Source organism: Monodon monoceros, unplaced genomic scaffold (assembly GCF_005190385.1).
Source record: "Monodon monoceros isolate NGI ecotype Baffin Bay Population unplaced genomic scaffold, NGI_Narwhal_1 Super_Scaffold_7, whole genome shotgun sequence".
In the NCBI taxonomy this organism is placed as follows: domain Eukaryota; kingdom Metazoa; phylum Chordata; class Mammalia; order Artiodactyla; family Monodontidae; genus Monodon; species Monodon monoceros.
The window spans coordinates 73337514-73363789 of NW_021703784.1; the positions used below are offsets into that span (position 1 = coordinate 73337514).

At 37.2% G+C, this 26276-nt stretch overlaps 1 protein-coding gene across 1 annotated transcript in view; it reads left to right on the forward strand.

Moving 5' to 3' along the window:
- The first annotated feature begins 6152 nt into the window (after positions 1-6152).
- Positions 6153-26276, forward strand: part of ANO5 (anoctamin 5) — a 96430-nt gene continuing 76306 nt past the window's right edge. Inside the window, exons 1-2 of the mRNA XM_029206806.1 lie at positions 6153-6933; positions 17165-17208. Of these exons, the coding sequence (XP_029062639.1) occupies positions 6153-6933; positions 17165-17208 (825 nt within the window). The remainder of the gene's footprint in view (positions 6934-17164; positions 17209-26276) is intronic.

Here is a 26276-nt window from a genome sequence, read left to right on the forward strand (position 1 = left end):
ATTTTTTTAAATAGGGATAAAAATAATAATTTCGTCTTAGCCTGGATTTCCCCTAATAGCAGAGCCCGAGGTAAGACTTATATACAGGATGATTATTTTGGGAATTGATCTTAAGGAAGGTTTGGGGGTGGTTTGAGGGTGGGAAGAGTCAAACATACACAAACATGAAAGGAAGACAAGCCAATCCAAGGGCTAAAGGGGGTAGATCCCTCTGATGAACCCTTGAAGAGCTGTGTTAAATGCATCTCAGAATTGCCCCTCCAAGAAATAAAAAAGGGGAATATTTATCCCTCATTCCCAGTTGGTCAGAGCAGCTTTATGTTGTGTTAATGTTCTCCTACTTAAAGGTGTGCGTGTGTGTCAGAATAGTGTGGAGTGGACAAGCGCAGGAAACCCACTTCATGGTGATGGAAAAACCCTCGGTCAGGAAGTATGAGATACTCAGTAGAGTCAAAGCAAGATTCTTTCAAACTGCACATGTGCATAACTAATTGCTATAGTAAAAACTGGCATATAAAGGTGAGCCAAAAAGTTAGTGATAGAAAGGATATCAGCAATTGCCAGAGCCTAGTAGATTGGATAAAGGATTGACTACAAATGTGTGGAATAGTTTTGGGAAATGTTCTATATTGTGAATGTGGTGATTGTTACATAACTATATACATGTCACAAATATATCTAATTGCACACTTAAAATTAGTGATTTTAATTATTAATATAATTATAATTACTAATGTACATTATGCCTCAATAAAGTTAATTTTAAAAGAGGGTGAGCCAAGATGTGTAGTACATACAGAGGTATCTGATAATAAGTACCTACCTCACATCATCATGAGGAATAAATGTAGTAATATATGCAAAGCACATTAATTAATACATATTTGAATAATAGTAGCTATTATAATTACTAATCACCAACTTGAGATAATCCTGGTGACTTTGAAATAAGTGGGACAGTTGAACTAGTTTGGAGGAAACTGATTTAGCCTTGTATCTGTTCAAATTAGAGTAATATTAAAACATACAAGTGACTTAAGACTTTAGAAATGTTCAATAAGCAGTTAGTGTGGAGCTGGATATTTGACTGGGCACCTCAAAGAAGAGAGAGTTAATGAAAAAAAATGAGTAAATGAGAATAACAAGGGAGATTTTGCTGAAAGAAGATGAAAGAGGCAAGGAAATCATTGAATATAGAAAACAAAGATGAAAACTAGCATTCTTTTAATGTATACTATGTGCCAAGGACTTAGCATTATTATTTAATTTTCATAAACACACTGTTTGCTGGATATGACTGTCTCCATTATACAGGTTAGGAAATTAAGGTTTAGAGAGGTTAGCCCACTAGCTAAAGTTTATGCAGCCACTTCGAACTTGGACAGGTCTGCCTGACCCAGAACCTGACTTTAACATGCATGCTCTTTCTTCCATATCATACTTCCCAAAGAGTAGGAGAGTCAGAATTATGGATGGAGACTCAGAATGGCACAGGCCCATTGTGAAGATCTGGAAAGAGGCACTGGATATAATAATGGCTGATACAAGGCAGTGAAGGATAACCTTTAAGGCAACAGCTTCTTTCAGCTGCATGACAAGATTCAAAAAAGATACAATGGTAAAGAAAATCTAGACCCAGTGGGTGTAGTTTCTCTGATGGGAAACTTTATCTGTGAAAGATGAAAGGGAAATATAGTAATATAGGTATCTCCACTCAAGGCCCAAGATCCAGATTCTCATTTGATGCAGCCAGTGTAGACCATATGGGTTCATTTGTTTTTTTATCTCCTGTTTATGTGTATGCCAAAGAAAAATAACAATCCTAAGCATCTGGCATTTAAACAAGAGGATGTGATTGCTTTATACCAAAGGACACTTGTTATTACAAGAATATAGTAGCACTAAAGCACAGATGGGTCTTTCTTACCTCTTGTCATCTGCTGCCACTGCTTGCCAAAGGTCTAGAATATGTCTTCAAAGAGAAGCCAAGAGATTGGTGCTTCGATGGTGAGGCAAAGTCCTGATTTACTCTCTCTATCTCTGCTGATTCTAGTTGTTTCTTTAGGTAAATTTTATGTTTTTTTTTCAGAATTAGAAAATTATTTCTCAGAATGGCACTGAGCCACAAGCTGCTGCAAGTATGTAATCCAATTATTCTCCCAGATTCAGGAGAGCAAGGGAGGAGTCAGCCACTGACTCAGGGAATAGGAAATGTGATGATAGACCTTTGACGTATCATTCACTCAACAAATAGTTATGAGAACCTTTCTATGCCAGGCACCATTCTAAGTGCCACAGGTACAACAGAGAAGAGAACTGAGAAAACCTCAGGCTCCATGGATCTTATACCAAAATAAATATGCATCAGCAATTAAATATGCAAAGTCAGAAAGAGATAGCAGCTATGAAGAAAAATGCCAGCTAAGAGGATAGTGATGTAAGGTTATTGTCTTAGGGTGGTCAGCAAAGTTCTTCCCAAGGAAGTGACATTTGCATAGAAAACTAAATGATGGAAGACAACGAACCACCAAGCATCCGTGGGAAGATCTTTATGGGGAGAACAGTCAGTGCAAAGTGCTCAGGAGATGATGGGAAAGTGCTCATTCGGTTTGAGGAACAGCAACAAGACAGCATGGCTAGAACGTGATGGGAGAGGTGGGAAATGGACTTAGATCACGTAAATATAGTGTGGCACTCCTACTGACAAGAAAGGTGTTTAGATTTTCCCTTATATGTGACAGAAAGTCATTGGCAGACTGCAGGAAGAAGGGCGTCATTTGTAATCTCAGTGGCTGTTGCAAACAGGCATGAGAGAGATGAAAACATTCTTGTTCCTGGCCTTCTGCTGAGACAGTACCCCATCTCTTCAGTCTGGGAACCAACTGCATTTTTCTAGTTACAAGGCATAGTAGACATGCCACCCAAGTGCTCAGAATTGTACTGGCTTTTCTGATGACCACAATAGTTCCAGAGGCCAGCCTGTAAAGTGAGCATTTTTTTAGGAAAGGGAAGAATGTCAGATGGTAGGAGCGATGAAGGTCCTAGTAAACAGGACTAGAGCTTATTGTAAAAGTCCAGGGCCTAAATAAGTCAGGATTCAAAGAAATAAATATTGCAAATAAGGAGACTTAGCCCCCTCCTCTGAAACCAGTACGTAGTGAGTGAGGAGTCTGTGTGGAGTGAGAAAATGCCTGCAAATCCCAGAGAAATGGTTGAAGCAGCATTTTGTTGCAGGGGAAACAATATCCCACAACTATATCCTTACCGACTGGTAAATCTATAACTACCTCTGCTAGTCAATAAAACTGTCTCATATTTGTTACATTTTTATTGTTTCCAAAGTCCTTTCATGCATATGATTTGTTTGACTTTCCCAACAACTTTGGGAGATGGGTGGAACAAGTTAAGAGCCTTAATATTCACAGATGAGGAAGGAAGGATGCAAAGTCATCTGTTCAAGGTCATTGTGCCTTTTAGCTCATTAAGGGACAGAGACAAAGATAAAATGCACGTCTTTTGACTCCTGATTCAAAGATCCATAACTTAGAGCATGCTATTTTATATGGATTGTAATGATGTTGAAAATACATGGAATAAATGAAACTTTTAGGGGTTAAAAAGTAAATGATTGCCAAGTAGCCCAAAAGGAGACACTTACTGTAAGAGTTAAAGCCTTGGCATGTAGAGAAATCGAGAAAGCCGACTGATCCAAACGACAGACTGGAGCTGCCATACCCTTGCTTTAGATACCAGGGAGAAGGACTCATTAGATGACTTTCCAAGGTCTTTTCTGGCCTCCATAGTGTAGCTCATGAACTTGTCCTCTTCAGAGTTAAATCCATCTATTTAATCAGGCTGCTAGAATAAAAAATGTTCACATGCAGGTGTTGCTCAATTTTATACACTTAACTTTCATACAGCTTAGGCTTTCATGCATTATATACTGACACCCCTGAAGTGCTTTCCTAAAGAGAATTCATACTTTTTTTTTTTTTTTTTGCGGTACGCGGGCCTCTCACTGTTGTGGCCCCTCCCATTGCGGAGCACAGGCTCCGGACGCGCAGGCTCAGCGGCCATGGCTCACGGGCCCAGCCGCTCCGAGGCATGTGGGATCCTCCCGGACCGGGGTACGAACCCATGTCCCCTGCATCGGCAGGCGGACTCTCAACCACTGCGCCACCAGGGAAGCCCGAGAATTCATACTTTTACTTACCAGTTGGCAAACAAGTATTTTAAGCAATCATTTGACAGTTTAGTTACCAAAGTATCACCATTTTTATATCTACAGCTGTGTTTCTATTGTCATTTAAACACTTTTGCATACCACCCTTAGTGTAGGACACAAGAGGCAAATTTTTAAAAAAAAGGCACTACCAGATGATGCAATAACATTGAAACAAAGGCTGAATAATCTGGAAACAAAGGCTGAAATTATTTGGAGGGCTAAAAAAGATAACTTTTTGGTCTCAATACAAAACTGTGTGTTCAATTACATTAAAAGAACATGTATTCATTATTCATAACGTAATTCTGGAAATGTATGGTTAAAGATTGTGTCTAAAGAGGCAGGGTGTAGCAATGGAGGAAACTGACAGATCCTAAAATGATGAATGGATAAGCAAAATAAAGTATTTCAGTGATAAGAATTCAGAGAAAGTTTCTCAAGATCTCAAGAGTTATGGATAAGATACATACCTTTATCAAAAGAACACAAAGAGGAGCCAACTTTTTGTTAACAAAGTTTAGAGAAGTTGATAAAATATTAGCAAATTTGGCATCAAAATATTCCATTTAATTTTGCACAAAATCATCATTAAATGTCTTTTCATATATCACTTCAAATATGGTACAGAATCAAGAATAGAAAACATAATTATATAAAATTATAGAACAATAATTTTATTGTTTTTATTTAATCTACATAAAGCAAAGATTGTACCATCTGTTAAATCACAATATCTACAGCACCTAGCAGAGTACCTGGTATATGGGAATAATATGAAACAAATCACATCATAAACCTTTTATTAGACTCAAACAATGATTAATCAAGAAGAAAAAACCAAACGCTTGTATCATAACTAGCAATTTATTATAATTACATGTAAGTCTATTGCTTGACTTATGTATATTCACATTTCAAACACAATTCCAGAATGCATCAAGTAAGGAACTGCCTATAGTCTGAAATCACTTGACCAGAACTGATATATTCCTAGAGGTTTAAATAGAGAACAGATAGCAATGTATAGGAAAAAAAAGGTGATTTCCATTTCCACAGTTAACCATGACCTTCACCAAAACACTTGTCTCAAGGCCTATTTTCTCATCTGTAAAAGGTAATTCTTGGTTCTAAAACGTCAATAGAAGGGGGGAAGAATAGAGTAACATGAAAATTAAGAAAGGTCAAGGCTTCTTTGGTTATGTCCTCCTTATTCTTAAATCATCCCATGCTTGCCCCAAACTCAAAGTCATGCCCTCCTTAGCACTCTCAAGGCCCTCAGCTCAGACCTCTACATCACCCGTAATTCATCATCACTTATCTATTTTTCCCTTGTTAGAGGGTAATTCTTCTTATCTCCCAATTATTGGGGAGGTGGCAGTTGATAAGGTCTCAAAAACCTAGAACCAATTCAGAGGAGCCTGTGAAGAGTGTGACCATTAGCTCTGCCTGAGGTTGAAGTTCTCAAGGCACTAAGACACACTTTGAGCAGGGCTCAATGGAAAATGGGTTAGTCTTGATAGCAGCTAAAATTTTAACACATTATGCCCGCACTGTATAATGTGACCCTTAAAAGTCCCTTAGGTGGCTACCGTTAGGCTTATAGAAACTTGACCAATGCCATCCAACTTTTAAGGAGCAGAGACTGAATTCGAATTCACGACAAACATGTTTGACTTTCCACCAACTGTGTTAGAAATCGCGTTTGCGCCCCGGAAGCGGACCCTTTCAGCTGCGAAGTTAACACCCACGCGCAGGACTCGGGAGGGAGGGGGCTGCTAGAACCTTGGAGACCTGGCTACGCGCGGGCCTTAAGGGGGTGGGGTCGCCTTAAGGAAGGAGGGGTTTTTCTCACCCGACAAAAAATAACTCCTCAACTGGAAAGGGGTTCTCTTCGAGTGCCGTCCATGCTAGGCGGAGGGCTGGGCAGATGGAAGAGGACCAGGCCAACTGGCTGAGGACGCAGCTGGCCCGTCGGCTGGCACCGGAGGATAGTTCAGAGAGAGGGGAGGCGGCAGCCCGGGAGAACCGGGAGAACCAGGAGCCCGGGACGAGGGCCAACCCAGTGGGATGGGACCAGCAAGGCCTGTTGAGAAGGGAGCTGCCAGGCCGAGGGGCCCGGGGGACAGCGGGCCCCAAAGCGGGACAGGAGGCGGCGGAGCCGGGGCCGAGTGAGTCAGAGGGCAGGAGCGAAGAGGGGCGGGCTGGCCTGGAGCCCGGCGGGCCGGGGGGCGGGGAGATAGAGGCCCCGGTGGAGGACTTGGGGAGGAGTAGAGAGAGGCGGGGAGAGAGCGCCCTGGCGGACTCAAAAGAAGAGCGGCCAGGGAGCCAGAGGAGACAGGGCTCGTGGAAGCCGGGAGACCAGCAGGCCGGCACGCTCCGGGAAACGTACTGGGAGAGGTCCCAGGAGCGCTACAGGGAGAGGGCGGTGAAGCCGAGGGTCAAGGGCCAGGTCGACTGGAGGTACCGGCTGGAGAAGAAGCCCAGCTGGCTGAAGCCCCCGACGCTGGTGGAACCCGAGGAGAATGAGGGTTATAAAGAGGATCTCTTGATCCCGGCGCAAGTGCGGCGGCCCGTGGTCAAATTCAGTCTCCAGGCCAGATCTCGCCTCCAGTCGCAGCGGTCGGCAGTCTGCTGCCCCTCGAGCAGTGTCATCAACGAGCTGACGAAGATGGGCGACCCGAATGTCCTGGAAATGGTGCAGGAGGAAGGTAGGAGCCGGCGGGGTGGCGGGTCGGGCTCCGTGAGTGGACCGCGCCAGTCTAGGCGCGGGGACCCTGGGGGACGTTGGCGGCCCTGCGGCCCGGATCCCGGGGATGTTCGCGTAGCGGCTTGCTCTGCGCGAGACAGGGACTGCAGGCGAACACTCCCTGCCCGGGCCGGGGATTTTTTCGGGCTGCTCCCGCGAGGCCAGCACCTGTGCAGAGCCACCCGTGCGGTTCCGAGACCGCCCTCCTTGCTCCTCTGGACGCCGCGGACCGGTCGCACAGTGCAGGGAGGCGAGGCGAGCACTACGGGCGAGTGAACTGAGGTGCTCGGGCCTCTGCACCCAGGCGGAGGAAAGAAGGAGTCTCCCACCGAGAGAGCCTAAGCTTAGGGCGCATGACAGCAGTTCCCTGTGTGGGGAGCTGGCCCTCGAGTCTTGTTGCCCCTTTCTATTCGCCGATTACTGCTCAAGCTTTGAGATTATCGTTAATTATGGAAGGGCAGACCGAACCCTAAGGTCCATCAATTTGAGATTCTTATGCACTTGGGGAGGATGCTGTTTTACGAGCTTTCATTGAATGTTTAGTTCCGTTGAAAAATGTTTGCCCATTGTTTGCTTCGGGGTTTCCCATCTCCCAGTACCCATGATACTTGGACTTTCTTCCTGAGCCATGCCTGAGGCCCCAGGAACCGGCCAGAAGCTAAACAGGTGTGGGTCCAGGGAAATACCAAGCCCTCTGGGACAGGACGGAACAGAGAGAAGGCCAACCCCTGGAAACTCCCGTGTGGTCACCCCGGACCTGTATTCTGTGGGTCTATTTTAGTACACGCATTTTCCTGAAAATGCATGTATTTTTCTGGGTCTATCTCCAGGGCCCTCAATGATACTCAGTTCTCTCAATGACACTCTACTTTCATGTCTTGTTTAGTGTTAGATCTAAACATGGAAACAGGTTTTTTTAAGGGATGAATGATCTAAGAAGTCATACTATTTAGTCTTCAAAGACAGCAAGAAATAAAGTGCGTTATTGCATCCTCCTCCCCTTTCTTAACAGCTTGAGATATACTTTATTTACATACAATTAAAGTCACCCATTTAAAACGTACAATTCAAATTTTGGTATATTTACAATTTTGTGATCACCATAATCTAATTTTAGAACATTCTCATCACCCCAAATAGAAACCTCTTAGTAGTCATTACTCCTCCCCCCACCCCCCCTTCCCCTACCCTCAGCTCTAGGCAGCCTCTAGTCTATTTACTGTCTCTCTAGATTTGCCTATTCTGGACACTTCATGTAAACAGACTCATACAATATGTGGTCTTTGTAACTGGCTTCTTTCTCTTAGCATAGTGTTTTTGAAGTTCGTCCATGTTGTAACTTGTATCAGTGCATTATTCCTTTTTATTGCCAAATAATTTTCCATTGTATAGATATATCCACATTTTATCCATTCATCAATTGGTGCACATTTGGATTATTTTCACTTTCTTGGCTACTGTGAATAATGCTGCTATGAAGATTTATTGCAAGATTTTGTATGAAAATATGTTTCTATCTTTCTTGGGTATACACCTAGGAGTGGAATTGCTGAATCATATGGTACCTCTATATAAACATTTTGAGAAACTGCCAAACTGTTTTCCAAGCGTCTGCATCACTTTTCATATTTTCGCCAGTAATATATAACAGTTCCAATTTCTCCACATCTTCACTAACATTTGTTATTGTCTGTCTTTTTTATTTATAGCAACCCTAGTGGTTGTGAAATGCTATCTCAACGTGGTTTTGATTTCCTTTGTTTCAGTGACTAAATGTGTTAAGTACCTTTTTCAATGCTTATTGACCATTCATATATCTTCATTGGAGAAATGTCTTCAGATCCTTTGCCCATTTAAAAAATTGAGTTATTTGCCTTTTAGTTATTGTGTTGTAAGTGTTCTTTATATATTCAGTATATATGATTTGCAAATATTTTCTTCCATTTGGTGGGTTCTCTTTCCATGTTCTTGATGGTGTCACTTGAAGCAACTCCCCCTTTTTTAAACAAAAAATAATTTAAAGATAGAGGGAGATACAACTATTGAAAACTTTAAACTTTGACTAACGGCTCTGCTAAATAATGCAGTAAACTTGTTAGGGAAAATGATTGATGTTCAGTGTGCAGAAGAAGTCAAATGTCTTTTAGACAAATAAGATTAGAAGTCCTATTCTGTACTTATTCAGTGATTTACTCCTTTGCAGAGAATTATTTCCTATTGTAATTTCAGTAACCTGAAGCAATAGATTTTTTTTTCATTTGAAGCATTCAGTATTTACTTATCAGTCCTTCTGAAGTAAAGCTATGAGAAATATATTCTTCATTGAAGGAAGAGTGGAGGGAAAAAATGTGGAGTATGTAACTTTATACATATAATGAAGGAAAAAATATATCAATATTGCATTACAGAGATTGACCATTACTTTCTCTCAGATGTTAGAAGATCTACTTTAGCCTCAGGATAATTTTGCTTACTAGAATGTATACGTAAATCAGTGTTACTTCAGCTTGAGGTCATACTGAAGTATCAGTCCATCCCAGGAAGGTTTTAGAACTTTTCCTGAAGTAATTTCAGTTCCCCTTTTCTTGGCAAAGACTTTTGTAATTGATTTATATTTCCTCTTGTTGTGATAAAAGCTTTGCCTCTGATTTGGGTGGAGGTAGGAGAAAAGGATATTAATGTGGAATACATGTATTTGATGGTTGGGTCTCACGAATGCATCCTGCCCAAATTCCTATAACCTGTTTTGTTCATAGATCCAGAATCCAAATAGCAGAAGACAGTGGCATTGGTACAAGCAGAGCCTAAGGAGCAGGGTGGTCCAGCCCACTCAGATGACTCTTACTTTTCTAAATGTCTTTCAATATGTTGATTAATTTGCTGAGTTGGTTTTATTGCCCATTATTAGGATTTCTGTTACTTCTAGGGTTATATGAAAAGTGCATTGCAATGAGGATATATTTTTTAACATTGACAGTCACGTGGATTTTTGGAAACCCAGTTCTAAATATATGTTTCTGGAGTTTAATGACACAGTTATGAAAACAAAAGTGTTGGTTGCAGAAGGCTGAACAATACTGGGTTCCACAGCATGAATTTTTAAGAGCTACTTTTATTCCTGTGTTTTAAAATATAAATGGATTTCTTAGAGTAAACTCCCCAATATAGGTAAACCTGGATCTCTGTATTATGTAGTTCCTAAATAACCTTTGAAGAGCAAATATGAGAAAGTTAAACAATTGATTTACATGTGATAAAATTTCTTCCCGGAGAGAGAATGTTAACATTGTGTCTTTCAGACATAATAGATGTTTCTAGGATTTGTCATATTTTATCAGTTTATTTTCTTAACAGTTGAACATTTAAGCAATCAGTGATCTCCAATTAGCTGTTTTCCCACAATCTAATAATTTTTAAAATGAAATTATAAGGACAATGTGTAATAGACCATTTAAATAGTTATGTAAAGAAACACTGCTAGTAAAATATCAATGTTGCTGAAATTGAACTATTGACTGGTTGACATTGTAAGGAAGTTCTGATTTGAAATATTCTTTTCTTTGGCTGATTTATGACACATTCAGCATTGGAAAAGAAAGTTTAAGGGTTTAACATTGGAAAAGGCAGTTTTAAAATTTAATATAAAATTGCTTGCGTCTTTACATCTACATCAAGCATTGTATTTAACCAAACCACCTATCCTTTAGTAATATGAATATTTGATTGCATATATGTTATTTTATGCTGCTGGAAGAAGTGTAAACTGAGAAGACCATTTGGTAAATGCAAGGGCTATTTTTGGGTTCTGGGTTTGTTGCAGTGTGTATTCTTAGTAATGTGCTTTCAGTGAAAACTCCAAGCTGTCTTTGGGCTGGCTTAAATTTTAGCTCCTATTTTATGATTCTCCATAGTGATTGATATTAAACCCTTGGTAGTTCTGGTTTCTAGCCCACAGGAAAAGTACAGTCAATTCTATTGACTTTAGAGGAAGTTGCAGGAATAATGAGAAGCCGATCTAGAGTTGTTGGCTCCAAATCTTGCCTCTTCAGATAGGCCTCTGTTTTGACAGAGGTTTGGAGATTATGCACAGTTTCTTCATCTTTATACTCTGAGTGAGTGTGAAAGTGTATCTGAGTCTATGGCATGTGTGAACATCTGATTGCGTGTGTATGTGAGAGAGAGAGAGTGAGTTAGCACTATGTGCCAGAGGGAGCATGGTGTGTGAGGAAATACATCTATCTTCTTTAATCTTTCTGCTTTCAGAAAGGGATACGGTTTACAAAGTGTGCTCTACACGGCTCTCAGGGAGCTTGCAGTCTTGTGGAGGAAGGTATAATTGGGCTAGGTACCCACAAAGGGCTTAAGCTCAGGGTGGTATGGGGGCAGGGAAGAGGCTAACTGTGAGGCAGATGAGGAGGTTTCAGGCAAGGCTTGAAAGGAGGATGTCAAAACTGATATAAAGTGAAAAATAAGCAAGAATTAGACTAAAAAGATACTGTTGTTAGATCCAGGGCGAGGAAGCAGCAAGTTGAAAGGTGAAAGCATAAGAGAGAACTAGTACGGACAGGAGATAATCTGGAGGAACTGTATTCACCCCTTTCCACATTCTCGAATAAACGCATTGCATCAAGTTCTGATAGCAGTTTGAAAATATTTTTTAACTAGGTGTTTTATGTTAAATGCAGCAAAAATAATTAGAGGAAGGAGGGGTTAATGCTTCCAGTTTTTCTACTTTATTTTCTAAAATACAGAATTATAAAATACTCTATAACTCTAGCTTAAGGTGTGCATTTGTTTGCTCTGTGCTTGGAACTATATTTAGTTCCATGCACAATAGTGACTGTTTTTGCCCTCAAGAAAATAAAAGCCTCCTTACGTCAGTGTGCAAGTACAATATGTTGAGAGACAAAGCATGTATTTCTTAGAATCCTGTTCTTTATCAACTCATAAGAGTTTGCTAGATTGGTTTCCTTTTTATTGGAAAGTCCAATGAGAGGTGGTCAAGACATTATGGAATTTTGAGCTGTACATCTAGACAGTATTCATGGGTAAAACCCTTTGATGATGGTACTGTATAATATTTTATATTTTTCAAATAATTTTTACTTATATTTTTAATCTTTTAGATGAGAAAACCTGTACTCAGAAAAGTTGTGATATGGCTGTAGCTACAGTTTGTTAGTTTTCAAGCTTTGCTAGCTATTAACTTTTTAATAGATCTTGCAACAAAAAACAAAAGATATTCTTTCATCTTTATTCTGACACTCTAAAACTCATCCCAAAGAATTTTAAACAGTTATGAAAATTAATAAAAGGATAGAATATATCCTAATAATAATAGCAATATCAACAAGAATAACTAACATTCATTGATCACTTCTGTGCCAATGACTGCGTGAAGCAATTTACACGCATATTTTTCATTTGATGCTTGCACATATCTTAGGAGATAGACATTAATGCCATTTATGTGATATTTGGTAGCTCTGAATTTATGTCATATTCTTAAGTTGCAAGGAGGCTAGGAAATGTGTTTTTTCGTTTTTTGGTTTTTGTTCTTTTTTTGCTAGAGCTCTTTGCTGTACCATATAATTAGTATTTTGTTAGTAAAGAACAAGGAAGAGAAAGGATATTTGTGGGGAGCCAGCATCTGCTGTGTTAATTGCCCACCATTAATAATCTTCCCTATTTCATTAAATGAAATCTCGACTTGCTCAAGCCTAGGAGTCTTTAATCTTCTTTGTCTCTCCACCTGCACATCTGAAATTTGATAGCAGTTTGTTTCCAATTTTTACTCAAATATCTAAAATCCATTTATGTGCCTTCATTTGCACTGTTGCAACTCCAGGCCAGACTGCCATCATCTCTTGTGATTCATTGCAGCAACCTCATAATTTGTTTCCTTTCTCCGTTCTTACTTTCTTTTAACCCATTCTCCAGTCAGCAACTAGTGCTTTTCATAAAATTGAAATGTAAATTCTATTTAAAAGCTTTTTTGTGGCTTACTATTTCTCTTAGAAAAAAGTACAGGCATACAAGGCCCTCCACAAACTGTCTCCCACTCCATGCCTGTCCAACATCTTCTCAGGCCTCTCTGCCATTTACCTACTCATCTCTAGCTTGACCTTCGTTTCTTTCAACACCTAAAACTGTTCCTGTCTCATAGCCTTTATGTGTTCTTATATGACTTGTATCCTCTCAACTTTCACATCTCAGTATAAACATTACTCCCTCAGAGAGATTTTCTCATATCTAACTTGCACCCCTCCCTGTTTCTCTCTCCCTCTCTCTTTGCTCTTTTTGTCTTTTTTATAGCATTTATCACAATTTTTGGCCTGTCTCCTCTACTGTACTGTAAATTTCTTAAACAACAGAAAATCAATACATGTTAGCCATTATCACCACTGTCATTATCAATATTATACTGATGATCAATGTCAAGAGCTGTGAAAAGTCTGAGATTTTACCGCACATGGAAGTTAACCAAGTAACCTGTTACAATTTCATGGTTACTGGTAGAAGACATGAGACACCTGGATCAGAGACAAAGGACAGTTTACTATTCACAGCATTAACAATAGGGTGAGTAGCAGCGTGTTCTAGTTTCCTGAGCCCAAGTTGCCACAGATCAATGCAGAGAGGGCCTGCACATTCGGTGGGTGGTTTGCAGTACAGGAGAGCAATCTGAGCTTAGGGAGCTTGAGTCTTTTTTATTGGTCAGTAATTTGCCTTCCCTTTGCTCTGGAGGGAGACACTGATGCAGTCTTCCAAGACTGTAAGCAAATGTGTGCTTTGCTCCTGAAGGAGTCTCTATCACTATCTCAACAAAGATCCTTGAAAAGATAATCCAGAACAAAGGGCAGTCCGTGTCTCATTTGCAAGATGTGCAGAAACTTGAAAGACCCAAGGAGAATTGTATCCCAACAACATCTACCCTTAACTGTTCATCCCTAAGTAACATACTTTGGTTTTGTATAGCTAACTTTATATAACTGAAATATTACTAAATATTTCTGCCTTTTTTGCTGAACTATTTTTGGGAGATTTATCTATGTTTTTGCATGTAATTAAAATTAAATCACTTTTGTTGCTAACTATAAAACGTGGTATGATTATACCACATTGTATTGATCCATTTTACTATTTCTGGATATTTGAGGTGATGTTGATTTTCTAGTTAACCCCAATAATACTGTTATGAACATTCTTGTACGTTCCCATAGTGCATGTATTTCTACTGAGTTTATACCTAAGATAGCATTTTTAAACTTTTTGATCTCAGAACCCCTTTATACTCTTAACAATCATTAGAAACTTCAAAGAGCTTTTGTGTATGTGAGTTAAGTTTATTGGTATTTACCAAGGATATCCACTTTTCCACTTCTATTTGACATAGTACTGGAAGTTCTACCCAGAACAGTTAGGCAAGAAAAAGGAATAAAAGACATCCAAATTGGAAAGGAAGAATTAAAATTGCCTCTGTTCACAGATGATATGATCTTTTATTTAGCAAACCCTAAAAATTCCATAAAAAACCTGTTAGAACTATAAATGCAGTCAACATTTATAAAGTATCATAATATGAAGTCAACACACAAAAATCAGCTGCATTTTTGTATATAAACAATGAACAATCTGAAGAGGAAATGAAGGAAATTTTTTTACATTAGTATCAAAAATAATTAGATACTTAAGAATAAATTAACCAAGAATGTGATGACTTGTACAAATAAGACTACAAAACATTGCTGAGAGAAATTTTAAAAGTCATAAATACATGCAAACACATCTCTTGTTCATGGATTAGAAGACTTAATATTGTTGAGATGTCAATACCACCAAAGTGATTTATAGATTCAGTGCTATCCCTATCAAAATTTTCATTATGTTTTTTTGTAGAAATAGGAAAATTCATCCTAAAATTCATATGGACTCTCAAGGGACCCCAAATAGCCAATCAATCTTGAAAAAGAACAAAGCTGAATGACTCACTGATTTCAAAATTAACTACAAAGCTACAGTTATCAAAATTGTATGGTACTGGCATAAAGACAGATATATAGACCAATGGACTAGAATAGAGAGCCCAGAAATAAACTCTTGCATGTATATGGTCAAATTATTTTTTACAAGGATGACAAGGCCATTAAATGGGGAAAGGTCAGTCTTTTCAATAAATGATGCTGGGAAATTTGGATATCCATATGCAAAAAAGTGAAGTTGGGTCCTTACCTAACACCATATACAAAAATTAACTCAGAATGGATCAAAGACCTAAATGTAAGACATAAAACTATAAAACTCTTAGAAGAAAACATAGGACAAAATTTCATGACATTGGATTTGACAGTGGTTTCTTGGATATGACACCAAAGGCACAGGCAAGAAAAGAAAAATAGACAAATTGACCTCACAAATATGAAAAAAAATTGTGCCTCAAAAGACACTGCAAGTAAAGTAAAAAGGCAAACCACAGAATGGGATAAAATGTGAGCAAATCATATATCTGATCCAGTTAGAGAACTCCTAAAACTCAATGATAAAAAACCAAACAACTTGATTTAAAAATGGGCAAAGGACTTGAATAGGCATTTCTATAAAGAAGATATAAAAATGGCCAAGAAGAACATGAAAAGATACTCAACATCATAATCATTAGGGGAATGCAAATCAAAACTACAAAGAGGTACCACCTCAAATCCACTAGGATGCCTACTATCAAAAAGAAAAAAATACAAAAGTTGGAGAGGATGTGGAGTAATTGGAAATCTGGTGCACTCTTGGTGGAAATGTAAAATGGTACAGTATGGTGATTCCTTAAAAAATTAAAAAAAGAATTACCATGTGATCTAGCAATTCCACCTTGTGTATATACCCAAAAGAATTGAAAGCAGGATCTTGGAGATATTTGTACACCCATGTAGATAGCAGCATTATTCACAGCAGCTAAATGTGGAAGCAACAGAAGTGTCCATCAGTGGATGAATGGGTAAGCAAAATGTGGCATACATATACAATGGAATATTATTCAGCCTTAAAAGGCAGGAAATTCTGACATATGCTATAGCATTGATGAAACTTGAGGACATGCTATGTGAAATAAACCACTCACACAATGAAAAATACTACATGATTCCACTTATATGTGGTACTTAGGGTAGTCAAAATCATAGAGACAGAAAGTAGAATGGTGGTTGCCTGGGGCTGGGAAAGGGGAGAATGAGGAGTTGGTAATGGGTATAGTGTTTCAGTTGTACAAGATGAAAAGAGTTCTGAGATGGATGTTGGTGATGGTTGCTCAATATTATGAATGAATTTAATACTGTTGAACTGTATGCTTGTTAATGGTTAATATGGTAAATTTCATATTATGTATATTTTATCACAATAAACAAAATTGGGAAAGAAAAAAAAACTATACAAATGGTAGGTTTATATTTTCTGTATTTTCAGAATATATACTAACACTTCCTAAAATTACAGTTACTGTGGATGGCTCTTAAGTGGTAGCAATATTTTATTCCATTCCCATTGTGATTTTCTCCCCCAAGTTTTTGACTTGTGAAATATTTCTCAGTGTTTTGCAAATTGGAGTCCCTAGAGAATAAGAATCAGAATTCTATATTTAACAGTTTTTAGCGTCAGAAACTTATTTGAAGATGTATTTCAGTCCAAATGACTCAGCACATAACTATCATGAAGATATCTGTGTCAGGAAAGTAATTTGGCCTATTTAAAACTGGTAGTCCTCTGTTAGTACTTTACTTGTAACCAGTGTGGTTCAGTTCCAGGAAAACACACTGATAGAATAATAAATCTCACATGGTGAGAACAAAGAGATAGGGATGGACATCCCTACTGAATGTTTTCCTCTCAGCAGTTGTGTGGCTATGGAATTACAACTGTATTCATCAGAGTTAAGTTTATTTCTTAGTGGGTGAGATTATAACCTACACATTAGTATTTGATGATTTTCCTCTATATTATAGACAGTTTTTGGTGCTGAATTCTTTTGAGTTTGTTTTGAACAACTTAGCTCCAGGAAGATCTTGGATGTTTTCTTCCAACATTATTTTCTTTGGACTTCTTTTGTTTAAATTTTGAATTCCTATTTTCTCCTTATCAGACTTTTAACATACTGTGATTGGTTGGCCATTTTAACATGATTTTGTTGTTGTTGTTGTTTAATTTAGAGAGAAGAGCCAGTAGAGAAGAACGTTTTTTTGAAGTAAGTGAGGTAAGGTAAATATATGTGTTGGCCTCCTATAAGTCAGAACAAAAAATTGAGCCAAGGTTAGAAATGCACTTCATATGAATACTTAGGTCTTTGTACTCCAGTTATTTACTCATACTACATTCTTGATGTTTTGTCCTCCAACCTGTTCATTTTTAAGTAAGTAAAGCAAGTTCCATGTTTCATGCAGATTTAATACTGAATCTTTCTGGATGTTATAAGGGAGCAGCCATAAGTTTGGATTTGCTTTGAGGCTTTCTGTGATATAAACTCAGAAATGCTGAGACTTGATATGCAAGATAATAGTATTTGGCTTAATACTTTGCTTGACTATAATGCAGGTATAATATTTGATAGCTTTTTTGTTAAAGTTATTAGTAGTATGTGATTAGTGCATTTTTACTGAGGTATAATTGACATATAATATTATATTAATTTCAAGTATACAACATAATGATTCATATCTGTATACACTGTGAAATATCACCACAGTAAGTCTAATTACCATCCATCATCATACAAAGTCACAGATTTTTTTTTCTTGTGATGACAGCTTTTTTTTTAAACAGCTTCAGTGAAGGCTCCTATATTTTTATAAAGTCTTTATTGAATTTGTTACAATATTGCTTCTGTTTTATGGTTTGGTTTTTTGGCCCCGAGGCATGTGGGATCTTAGCTTCCCCCCAGGGATCGAACCCGCACCCCCTGCATTGGAAGGTGAAGTCTTAACCAATGGACCCTCAGGGAAGTCCCTTGTGATGATAGCTTTTAAGATTTATTCTCTTAGCAACTTTCAAATATGCAATACCATACTATTGACTATAGTCACTTTGCTATAAATTACATCCCCATGACTTATTTGTAACTGAAAGTTTGTACCTCTTGACACCTTTCACCCATTTTGCCTACCTCCAGCCACCTCTCCTCTGGCAACCGCCAGTCTGTTCTTTGTAAGTTTTGTTCTATTTGTTCATTTGTTTTGTTTTTTAGACTCAACATACAAGTGAAATCATACAGTCTTTTGTCTTTCTCTGTCTGACTTATTTCACTTAATGTAATACCCTTAAGGTCCATTGATGGTAGCAATTGGCAAGATTTTATTCTTTTTTTATGACTAAGAAGTATTCCATTGCATATATATAATATATATATATACATCTTATTTATTAATCATCCATTCATGTATACTTAAGGTTGTTTCCATATTTTGGCTATTGTAAATAATGCTGCAGTGAACGTATGGGTGCATGTATCTTTTCAAATTAGTGTTTTCATATTCTTTGGATAAATAACCAGAAGTGGAATTGTCACATCCTGTGGTAGTTCTGTTTCTAATTTTTTGAAGAATCTCCATACTCTTTCCCGTAGTATCTGTACCAATTTATATTCCCATCCGCAGTGGACAGGGGTTCCCTTTTCTTTACATCCTTGCCAACACTTGTTATTTCTTGTCTTTCTGATGATAGCCATTCTGACAAGTGTGAGTTCATATCTCATTGTGGTTTTCATTTGCATTTCTCTGATGATTAATGATGCCAAACGTCTTTTCATGTGCCTGTTGGCCATCTGTATTTCTTTGGAAAAATGTTTATTCAGATCCTCTGCTCATTTTTTAAAATTGTATTATTTATTTTTTTGCTGTTGAGTTGTATGAGTTCCTTATATATTTTGGATATTAACCTCTTATTAGTTATATGACTTGCAAATATTTTCTCACATTCAGTAAGCTGCATTTTCATTTTGTTAATGATTTCCTTTGATATGCAGAAACGTTTTAGTTTGTTGTAATCCTGCTTGTTTATTTTTGCTTTTATTGCATTTGCTTTTGGAGTCAGATCCAAAAATTATCTCTAAGACTGATGTCAAGGAGCTTACCACCTATATTTTTTTTCTAGGGTTTTATGGTTTAAGGTCTTACATTTAATTCTTTAATCCATTTTGCATTAATTTTTGTGTATGGTGTAAGATAGTGATTTAGTTACATTATTTTGCATGTGACTGTCCAGTGTCCCCAACAGCCCTTATTGAAGGAGACGCTATCCTCTCCACATTGTATTTTCTTGGCTCCTTTGTCATAAATTAATTGACCATATACGTGGGTTTATTTTTGGGCTCTCTATTCTGTTCTATTCATCTATGTTTCTGTATTTATACCATTATGTTTTGATTACTATATCTTTATAATATAGTTTGAAATCAGGAAGCATGATGCCTCCAGATTTGGTCTTCTTTCTCAAGATTGGTTTGGTTATTCAGGGTCTTTTGTGGTTCCAGACAAATTTTAGGATTGTTTGTTCAGTTCTTTGAAAAATGCCTTTGGAATTATGATGGATTGAATTAATCTGTAGATTGCTTTGGGTAATATGGACATTTTAACAATATTAATCTTCCAATCCATGAACATGAATATCTTTCCATTGTTTTGTATTCTCTTCAATTTCTTTCATCAGTGTGTTACAGGTCTTTCACCTCCTTGGTTAAATTTATTCCTAAGTATTTTATTCTTTTTGATGCAATTGTAAATGGGATTACTTTCTTAATTTCTCTTTATGAGAACTCATTGTTAGTGTATAGAAATGCAACTAATATTTGTGTATTGATTTTTTTTAACATCTTTATTGGAGTATAATGGCTTTACAATGGTGTGTTAGTTTCTGCTTTATAACAAAGTGAATCAGCTATATATATACATATATCCCCATATCTCTTCCCTCTTGCATTTCCCTCCCTCCCACCCTCCCTATCCCACCCCTCTAGGTGGTCACAAAGCACCGAGCTGATCTCCCTGTGTTATGTGGCTGCTTCCCACTAGCTATCGATTTTACATTTGGTAGTGTATGTAAGTCCATGCCACTCTCTCACTTTGTCCCAGCTTACCCTTCCCCCTCCCCATGTCCTCAAGTCCATTCTCTAGTAGGTCTGTGTCTTTATTCCCGTCCTGCCCCTAGGTTCTTCATAACCGTTTTTTTTTTATGTTCCATGTATATGTGTTAGCATATGGTATTTGTTTTTCTCTTTCTGACTTACTTCACTCTGTATGACAGACTCTAGGTCCATCCACCTCACTACAAGTAACTCAATTTTGTTTCTTTTTATGGCTGAGTAATATTCCATTGTATATATGTGCCACATCTTCTTTATCCATTCATCTGTCGATGGACATTTAGGTTGCTTCCATGTCCTGGCTATTGTAAATAGAGCTGCAGTGAACATTGTGGTACATGAGTCATGTGTATTGATTTTATACCCTGCAACTTTACTAAATTTAATAATTAGTTCTAACAGTTTTTTGGTGGAGTCTTCAGGGTTTCGGTTATATAAACTCATGTCATCTGTGAATAGTGACAGTTTTACTTTTCCTTTCCAATTTGTAGGCCTTTTATTTATTTTTCTTGCCTAATTGATCTGGCTAGGACTTCCAATACTATGTTGGCTGAAAGTGGCAAGAGTGGGCATCCTTTTCTTCTTCCTGATCTTACAGGAAAAGCTGAAAGCTGTTTAGTATGATGTTAGCTGGGGGCTTGTCATATATAGCCTTTATTATGGTGATATATGTTCCCTCTATACCCACTTTGTTGAGAGTTTTTAATCATAAATGGATGTTGAATTTTGTCAAATGGTTTTTCTGTATCTTATTATTTTTATCTTTGATATGATCATATGACTTTTATCTTTTGTTTTGTCAATGTGCTGTATTATGTTGATTGATTTGCTGATGTTGAACCATCCTTGCATCCCTTGAATCAATTTCCTCTTGATCATGGTATATGATCCTTTTAATGTATTTTTGAATTTTGCTTGCTAATATTTTGTTGAGGATATTTTCATCTGTGTTCAAGAGGTGTATTAGCCTGTAATTTTCTTTTTTTTTTTTTTTGTGGTGTCCTTGTCTGGTTTTGCTATCAGGCTAATGCTGGCCACATAAAATGAGTTTGAAAGTGTTTCCTCTTCTTCAATTTTTTGGAAGAGTTTGAGAATGATAGATATTAAATTTTCTTTGAATGTTTGGTAGAATTCTCCAGTGAAGCCATCTGGTCCTGGAATTTTGTTTGTTGAGAAGTTTTTGATCACTTATTCAATTTCCTTATTAGTAATCAGTCTGTTCAGACTTTCTATTTCTTTCTGATTCAGTCTTGAAAGATTGTATGTTTCTAGGAATTTTTCCAACTCTTCTATGTTGTCCAATTTGTTGACATATAATTGTTCATAATAATCACTGAGTCTGCTTACATTTACATTAATTGTACTTATTGCCATTTTGTTCATTGTTTTCTGGTTGTTTTCCTCTCTGTTCCTTTCTTCATCTCTTGCTCTCTCCCCTTGTGGTTTGATGAGTTTCTATAGTGATATGGTTGGATTCCTTTCTCATTATCTTTTTTGTGTCTACTATAGATTTTTGCTTTGTGGTTACCATGAAACTCACATATATTAGACTGTGTGTGTGTGTGTGTGTGTGTGTACACACATACAGTTCATATTAAATTGATAGCTAGTTGTTTGAATGCATTTTAAAACTCCACATTTTTACTCCCTCACATGTTTTATGTTTTTGAGGTCACATTTTACATCTTTTTATTTTGTGTATTCCTTAACTAAATATTGTAGTTATAGTTATTTTTACTACTTTTGTTTTTTATCCTTCATACTAGCTTTATAATAATCCACTACGTTTACTATATATTTATCTTCACCAGTGAGATTTTTACTTACATATGTTTTCTTGTTATTAGTTAGTGCTCATGTTTTTTCAGCTTAAAGAAGTCCCTTTAACGTTTTGTGTAAGTCCGGTTTAGTGGTAAGGCTTTAGAGGCAGCAGGAGAGCACAGGGCTGGGTCACACCCACTGCTTTTAGTGATGGAGCAGGAGAGTGCAGGGACGAGGCACTCCCACTGGCTTTAGCTGGACAGTGGGAGAGTGCTATCACTGTATGCACCCACTGGTGCTAGCAAGGTAGTGGGAGAGGGCAAAAATGGCCCCCAGCAACACCTCTGTCCCTAGAGAGAGTCCTAACAGGCCCTGCCCTGCCCCTCTGATAGATGCTTTAAGATTGGCAAATGAATCTTTTTCACGTATAGTTTAGGTGCTTTTCAAACTGCTTCTTTTGTGGTAGGTCCCAGGGTGAGTGAGTCTAGAAATGAGCCCTTTAAGAGTAAAATCTTAGTTCCCTATAGCCCTTTGGGTCTCCTGAACATAAGCCCTGTTGGTTTTCAAACCATTCATTTTGGGGGCTTGTCCCTCCAGTGCAGGTCCCAAGGGTTGGGGTGCCTGATGTGGGGCACAAACCCCTCATTTCTCAGGAAGAAGCTCCATATTTGTGAGATCCTTCCTGATTATGGGTGAGCCTCACCCAAGAGTGGGATTTTTGGTGGGATTGCATCTCTGTTTTTCCCACCCTCATCATTGTGGCCCTTTTATCCTTTGTTTTAGAGGTGCTAGTCAGATAGTTTTCATTTTTTAGAGGGAATTGCTCCATTTTTAGCTAGAGATTTGATGTGTCCGTGGGAGGAGGTGAATTCAGGATCTCCTTATACTGGCATTTTGAACCTGATAAGTGCTTATTGATGACTATGCCAGGGTTTAAGTTACTCAACCTGAATTAAGTAAATATATTAAATAAAATTATAAATAATAAAGTTAAATACAATTTGCAAAAATATAGGATTCCCTTAAGCAAAGTCCTTATTTTATTTATGTAAACTTGCAAATAGATACTAACTTTTTTTTTTTTGTATACAGAGTGTAAGCATTCTAAAAGTATTTCAGATAAAATAATCTTTCTGTTAGGCTCTAGTTGACCCAGAGCCATACTCGTAGAGTTGGATGTCCTTGAATTGGGTTAGGGATGAACAGCCAAATAGAAAAAGTCTCTTTAAAAATAGCTTTTTAGGAGTGACTGGAATTCCCACCCTGGGAAACACAACTTACCAGAATAGGTTGGCTGTGTGCTACTTAGCTGGATAAACTGGCTCGTTTAGCTGGTTGACTTAAGATTTCTAGAAGTTCTGGGATCCTTTAGAAGCTCAATGACCAAAATACTAAGAAAAATAGAATATGAGAATTGAATAAACTATGAAAATCAGTTGGTCCAGTTATTTTTACAGTGTAATTTGTAGACCACCTGAATAAGGATTATATAAAGAATTTCTTAAAAATGCAGACTCCTGGGACCAACCTCAGACTACTAATCAATATTTTTGGGGATAAGGTTGGGGAGTCATGATTTAAAAAGAGCATCCCAGGTTATTCATATTGCCATTAAAGTTTGGAAACCACGGTCATAAAGCATAGGCCCCACAACTAAAGTGATGTAATGTGGCACAGAGAACATATTTATTTATTTATTTATTTATTTATTTTGCGATATGCGGGCCTCTCACTGTTGTGGCCTCTCCCTTTGCGGAGCACAGGCTCTGGATGCGCAGGCTCAGCAGCCATGGCTCACGGGCCCAGCCGCCCTGCGGCATGTGGGATCTTCCTGGACCAGGGCACGAACCCGTGTCCCCTGCATTGGCAGGCAGACTCTCAACCGCTGCACCACCAGGGAAGCCCAGAACATATTTATTGAGTGAGTTAGTGAATTAAGACAATTATCTAGAAAATAAAGAACATCAAAAATTAAAGCTTACATGTCTTTGGAGCAGACTGAGGAAAGATTTATCTTATGAGATTGACTGATGCAACTTGAATGATAATAATATTGTCATTTTCATTTTGTCCATATTGACATAGCAATAATATACTTCTTACAGATCTTTATATGTATTGCTCAAGTTAACTTCAAGTAATTATGAATTACTTCATATTCTTTGCTTCTTTGTGTATCTTTCATATTTATATGTATATTCCAAACTTAAACTTCTGTAACAAAAAACATTCTCAAGTCATATTTATACTGTTCCTTACCTCTGCACATTTCAAGAGCAACCGTAGTATTTTAGAAATAGCATATGTCATAATTTTTAGTTTTTTTTAGTGTTACTTTTATACGAAGGCAGTAAGTGACAGGGAAATGTTCAACCTTATGAGAATAGCACTATCATACCAAACTCCCTTTAGACTTAACCTATAGTTAGGTCTAGCATATATATATTTTTAATATAAAGTATGTTGGAATAAAAACAGCACTTCTCCGAAACAAAGATGAAGAATGGCTGATAAGGTTTAGAGTTATTAAATGGGTATATTATTGAATTAGCTCCAAAGTGACTGTTGCTCTTACTTCTAGAAAGATGGAGTAGATAAAATTTTCTCTATTTCTTTTTCTAATTATAGCTAAAAACCCTGGATATTATATGTAAAACAAACATAATAAGACTGTGAATGTTAGAGAAGAAGACAAACTGGCTAGGGACTTAACTCTAGGGGGAAAGCCATTAAAATGACAACAGATTTCACATTAGAAACCATGGAGGCTAAAGGAAGCAATACAGATTTTTTCAAGAGCTCAGTGCCAAATCAGAATTCTGTAGCCAGTGAAAATACCCTTCAGGAATGAACAGAGAAATCAAGACATTCACAAAGGAAGGAAGGCTAAAAAAATTTTTCACCAGCACATCTATTCTAAAAGATTGGCCAAAGGAAGTTCTCTAACAGAAAGAAAATGATAAAATAAGGAATTTTGTAGCATGGAGATGAAGGAAAAAATCAACAGAAAGAGTAAAAGCATGAGTAAATGCAATAGACTTTCTGTCTCAAGTTTTCAAAATTATGTTTTGAAAGTTGAAGTAAAAACTTTACAAGGTCTGATGTGGTTCTCAATATATGCAGAGAAATAGTTACGACAATTATAAACAAAGAAGGTTTGGGATTGTAAAGGGAAGTGAGGGTTTTATACTTCATTTGACAAGTAAAACATGTATACTGTAAACTGTGATAAATAATGTATATGTAATGTAATTAATATCAAAGCAACCACTTAAACTATACAAAGAGATATACTCAAAAACGGTTTAGATAAATCAAAATGGAATTATAAAAATATTTCCAATAACCCATGGGAAGTCATGAAAAATAAAACAGAGAAACATAATACAGAAGAAACAAACAGAAAACACAAAAATAAAATGGCAGAACTTTTAATTCCTAATACACTAGTAATTACATGAAGTGTAAATAGTCTAAACACACAAATTGAAAAGAAAAAAGAGTTTGGCAAAGTGGATTAAAAAATGCAAGTAAAAGGATTAAAAATATACATTATGGATGAAAATAAATGCAAACACTAACAAAAAGAAAGCATGAGTGTTATATTAATATCACATCATTAATGTCGATTACACATTGGAGTAAAGAAAATTACCATGGACAGAGCAGGACATGACATAATGATAAAAGGAATCCATCCAACAATGAAACATAGCAGTGCTAAATTTGCATGCACAAAATAATAACATCATAATATGTGAAGCAAAAACTAATAAATGGGAAGGAGTAATACACAAATCTATAATTATAACTGGAGACTTCACTCTTCAATAATAGATGGAACAACTGAATAGAAAATCAGTAAGATATAGATGAACTCACATCAACTAACAGGATGTAGCCAACATTTATATAGTATTCCACCTGATAGCAGCAAAATACACATCTGTTTCAAGTAATGATGGAACACATGCCAAGACAGACTATATTCTGGGCAATAAAACAAACCTCAACAAATTTAAAATAATTGAAATAATGGAATGTGTTCTTGAACCACAATGTAATCAAACTAGAAATCAGTAACATTGTTAACAGGAACATCTCCAACTATTGGAAACTGAACAGCATAGTTCTAAACAATCCAAGGGTCAAAGAAAACCTAAAGGAAAAAACAAAATGAAAACAAACAGACAAAAAAAAAAGTGACCTGAATAAAAGTGAAAATGCAACATATTAACATTTGAAGGATCTAGCAAGAGTAATGCTGAAACGAAATTTGTAGCAAATTTGTAGCACTGAACATTTATGTTAGTAGGGAGGAAAAGTCTTAAATCAACAATAAGCTTCCCTTTCAAGAAATAAGAGCAAAATAAACCCAGACAAAACAGAAGGAAGGTAATAATAAAGATAAGAGCAGTAATCAGTAA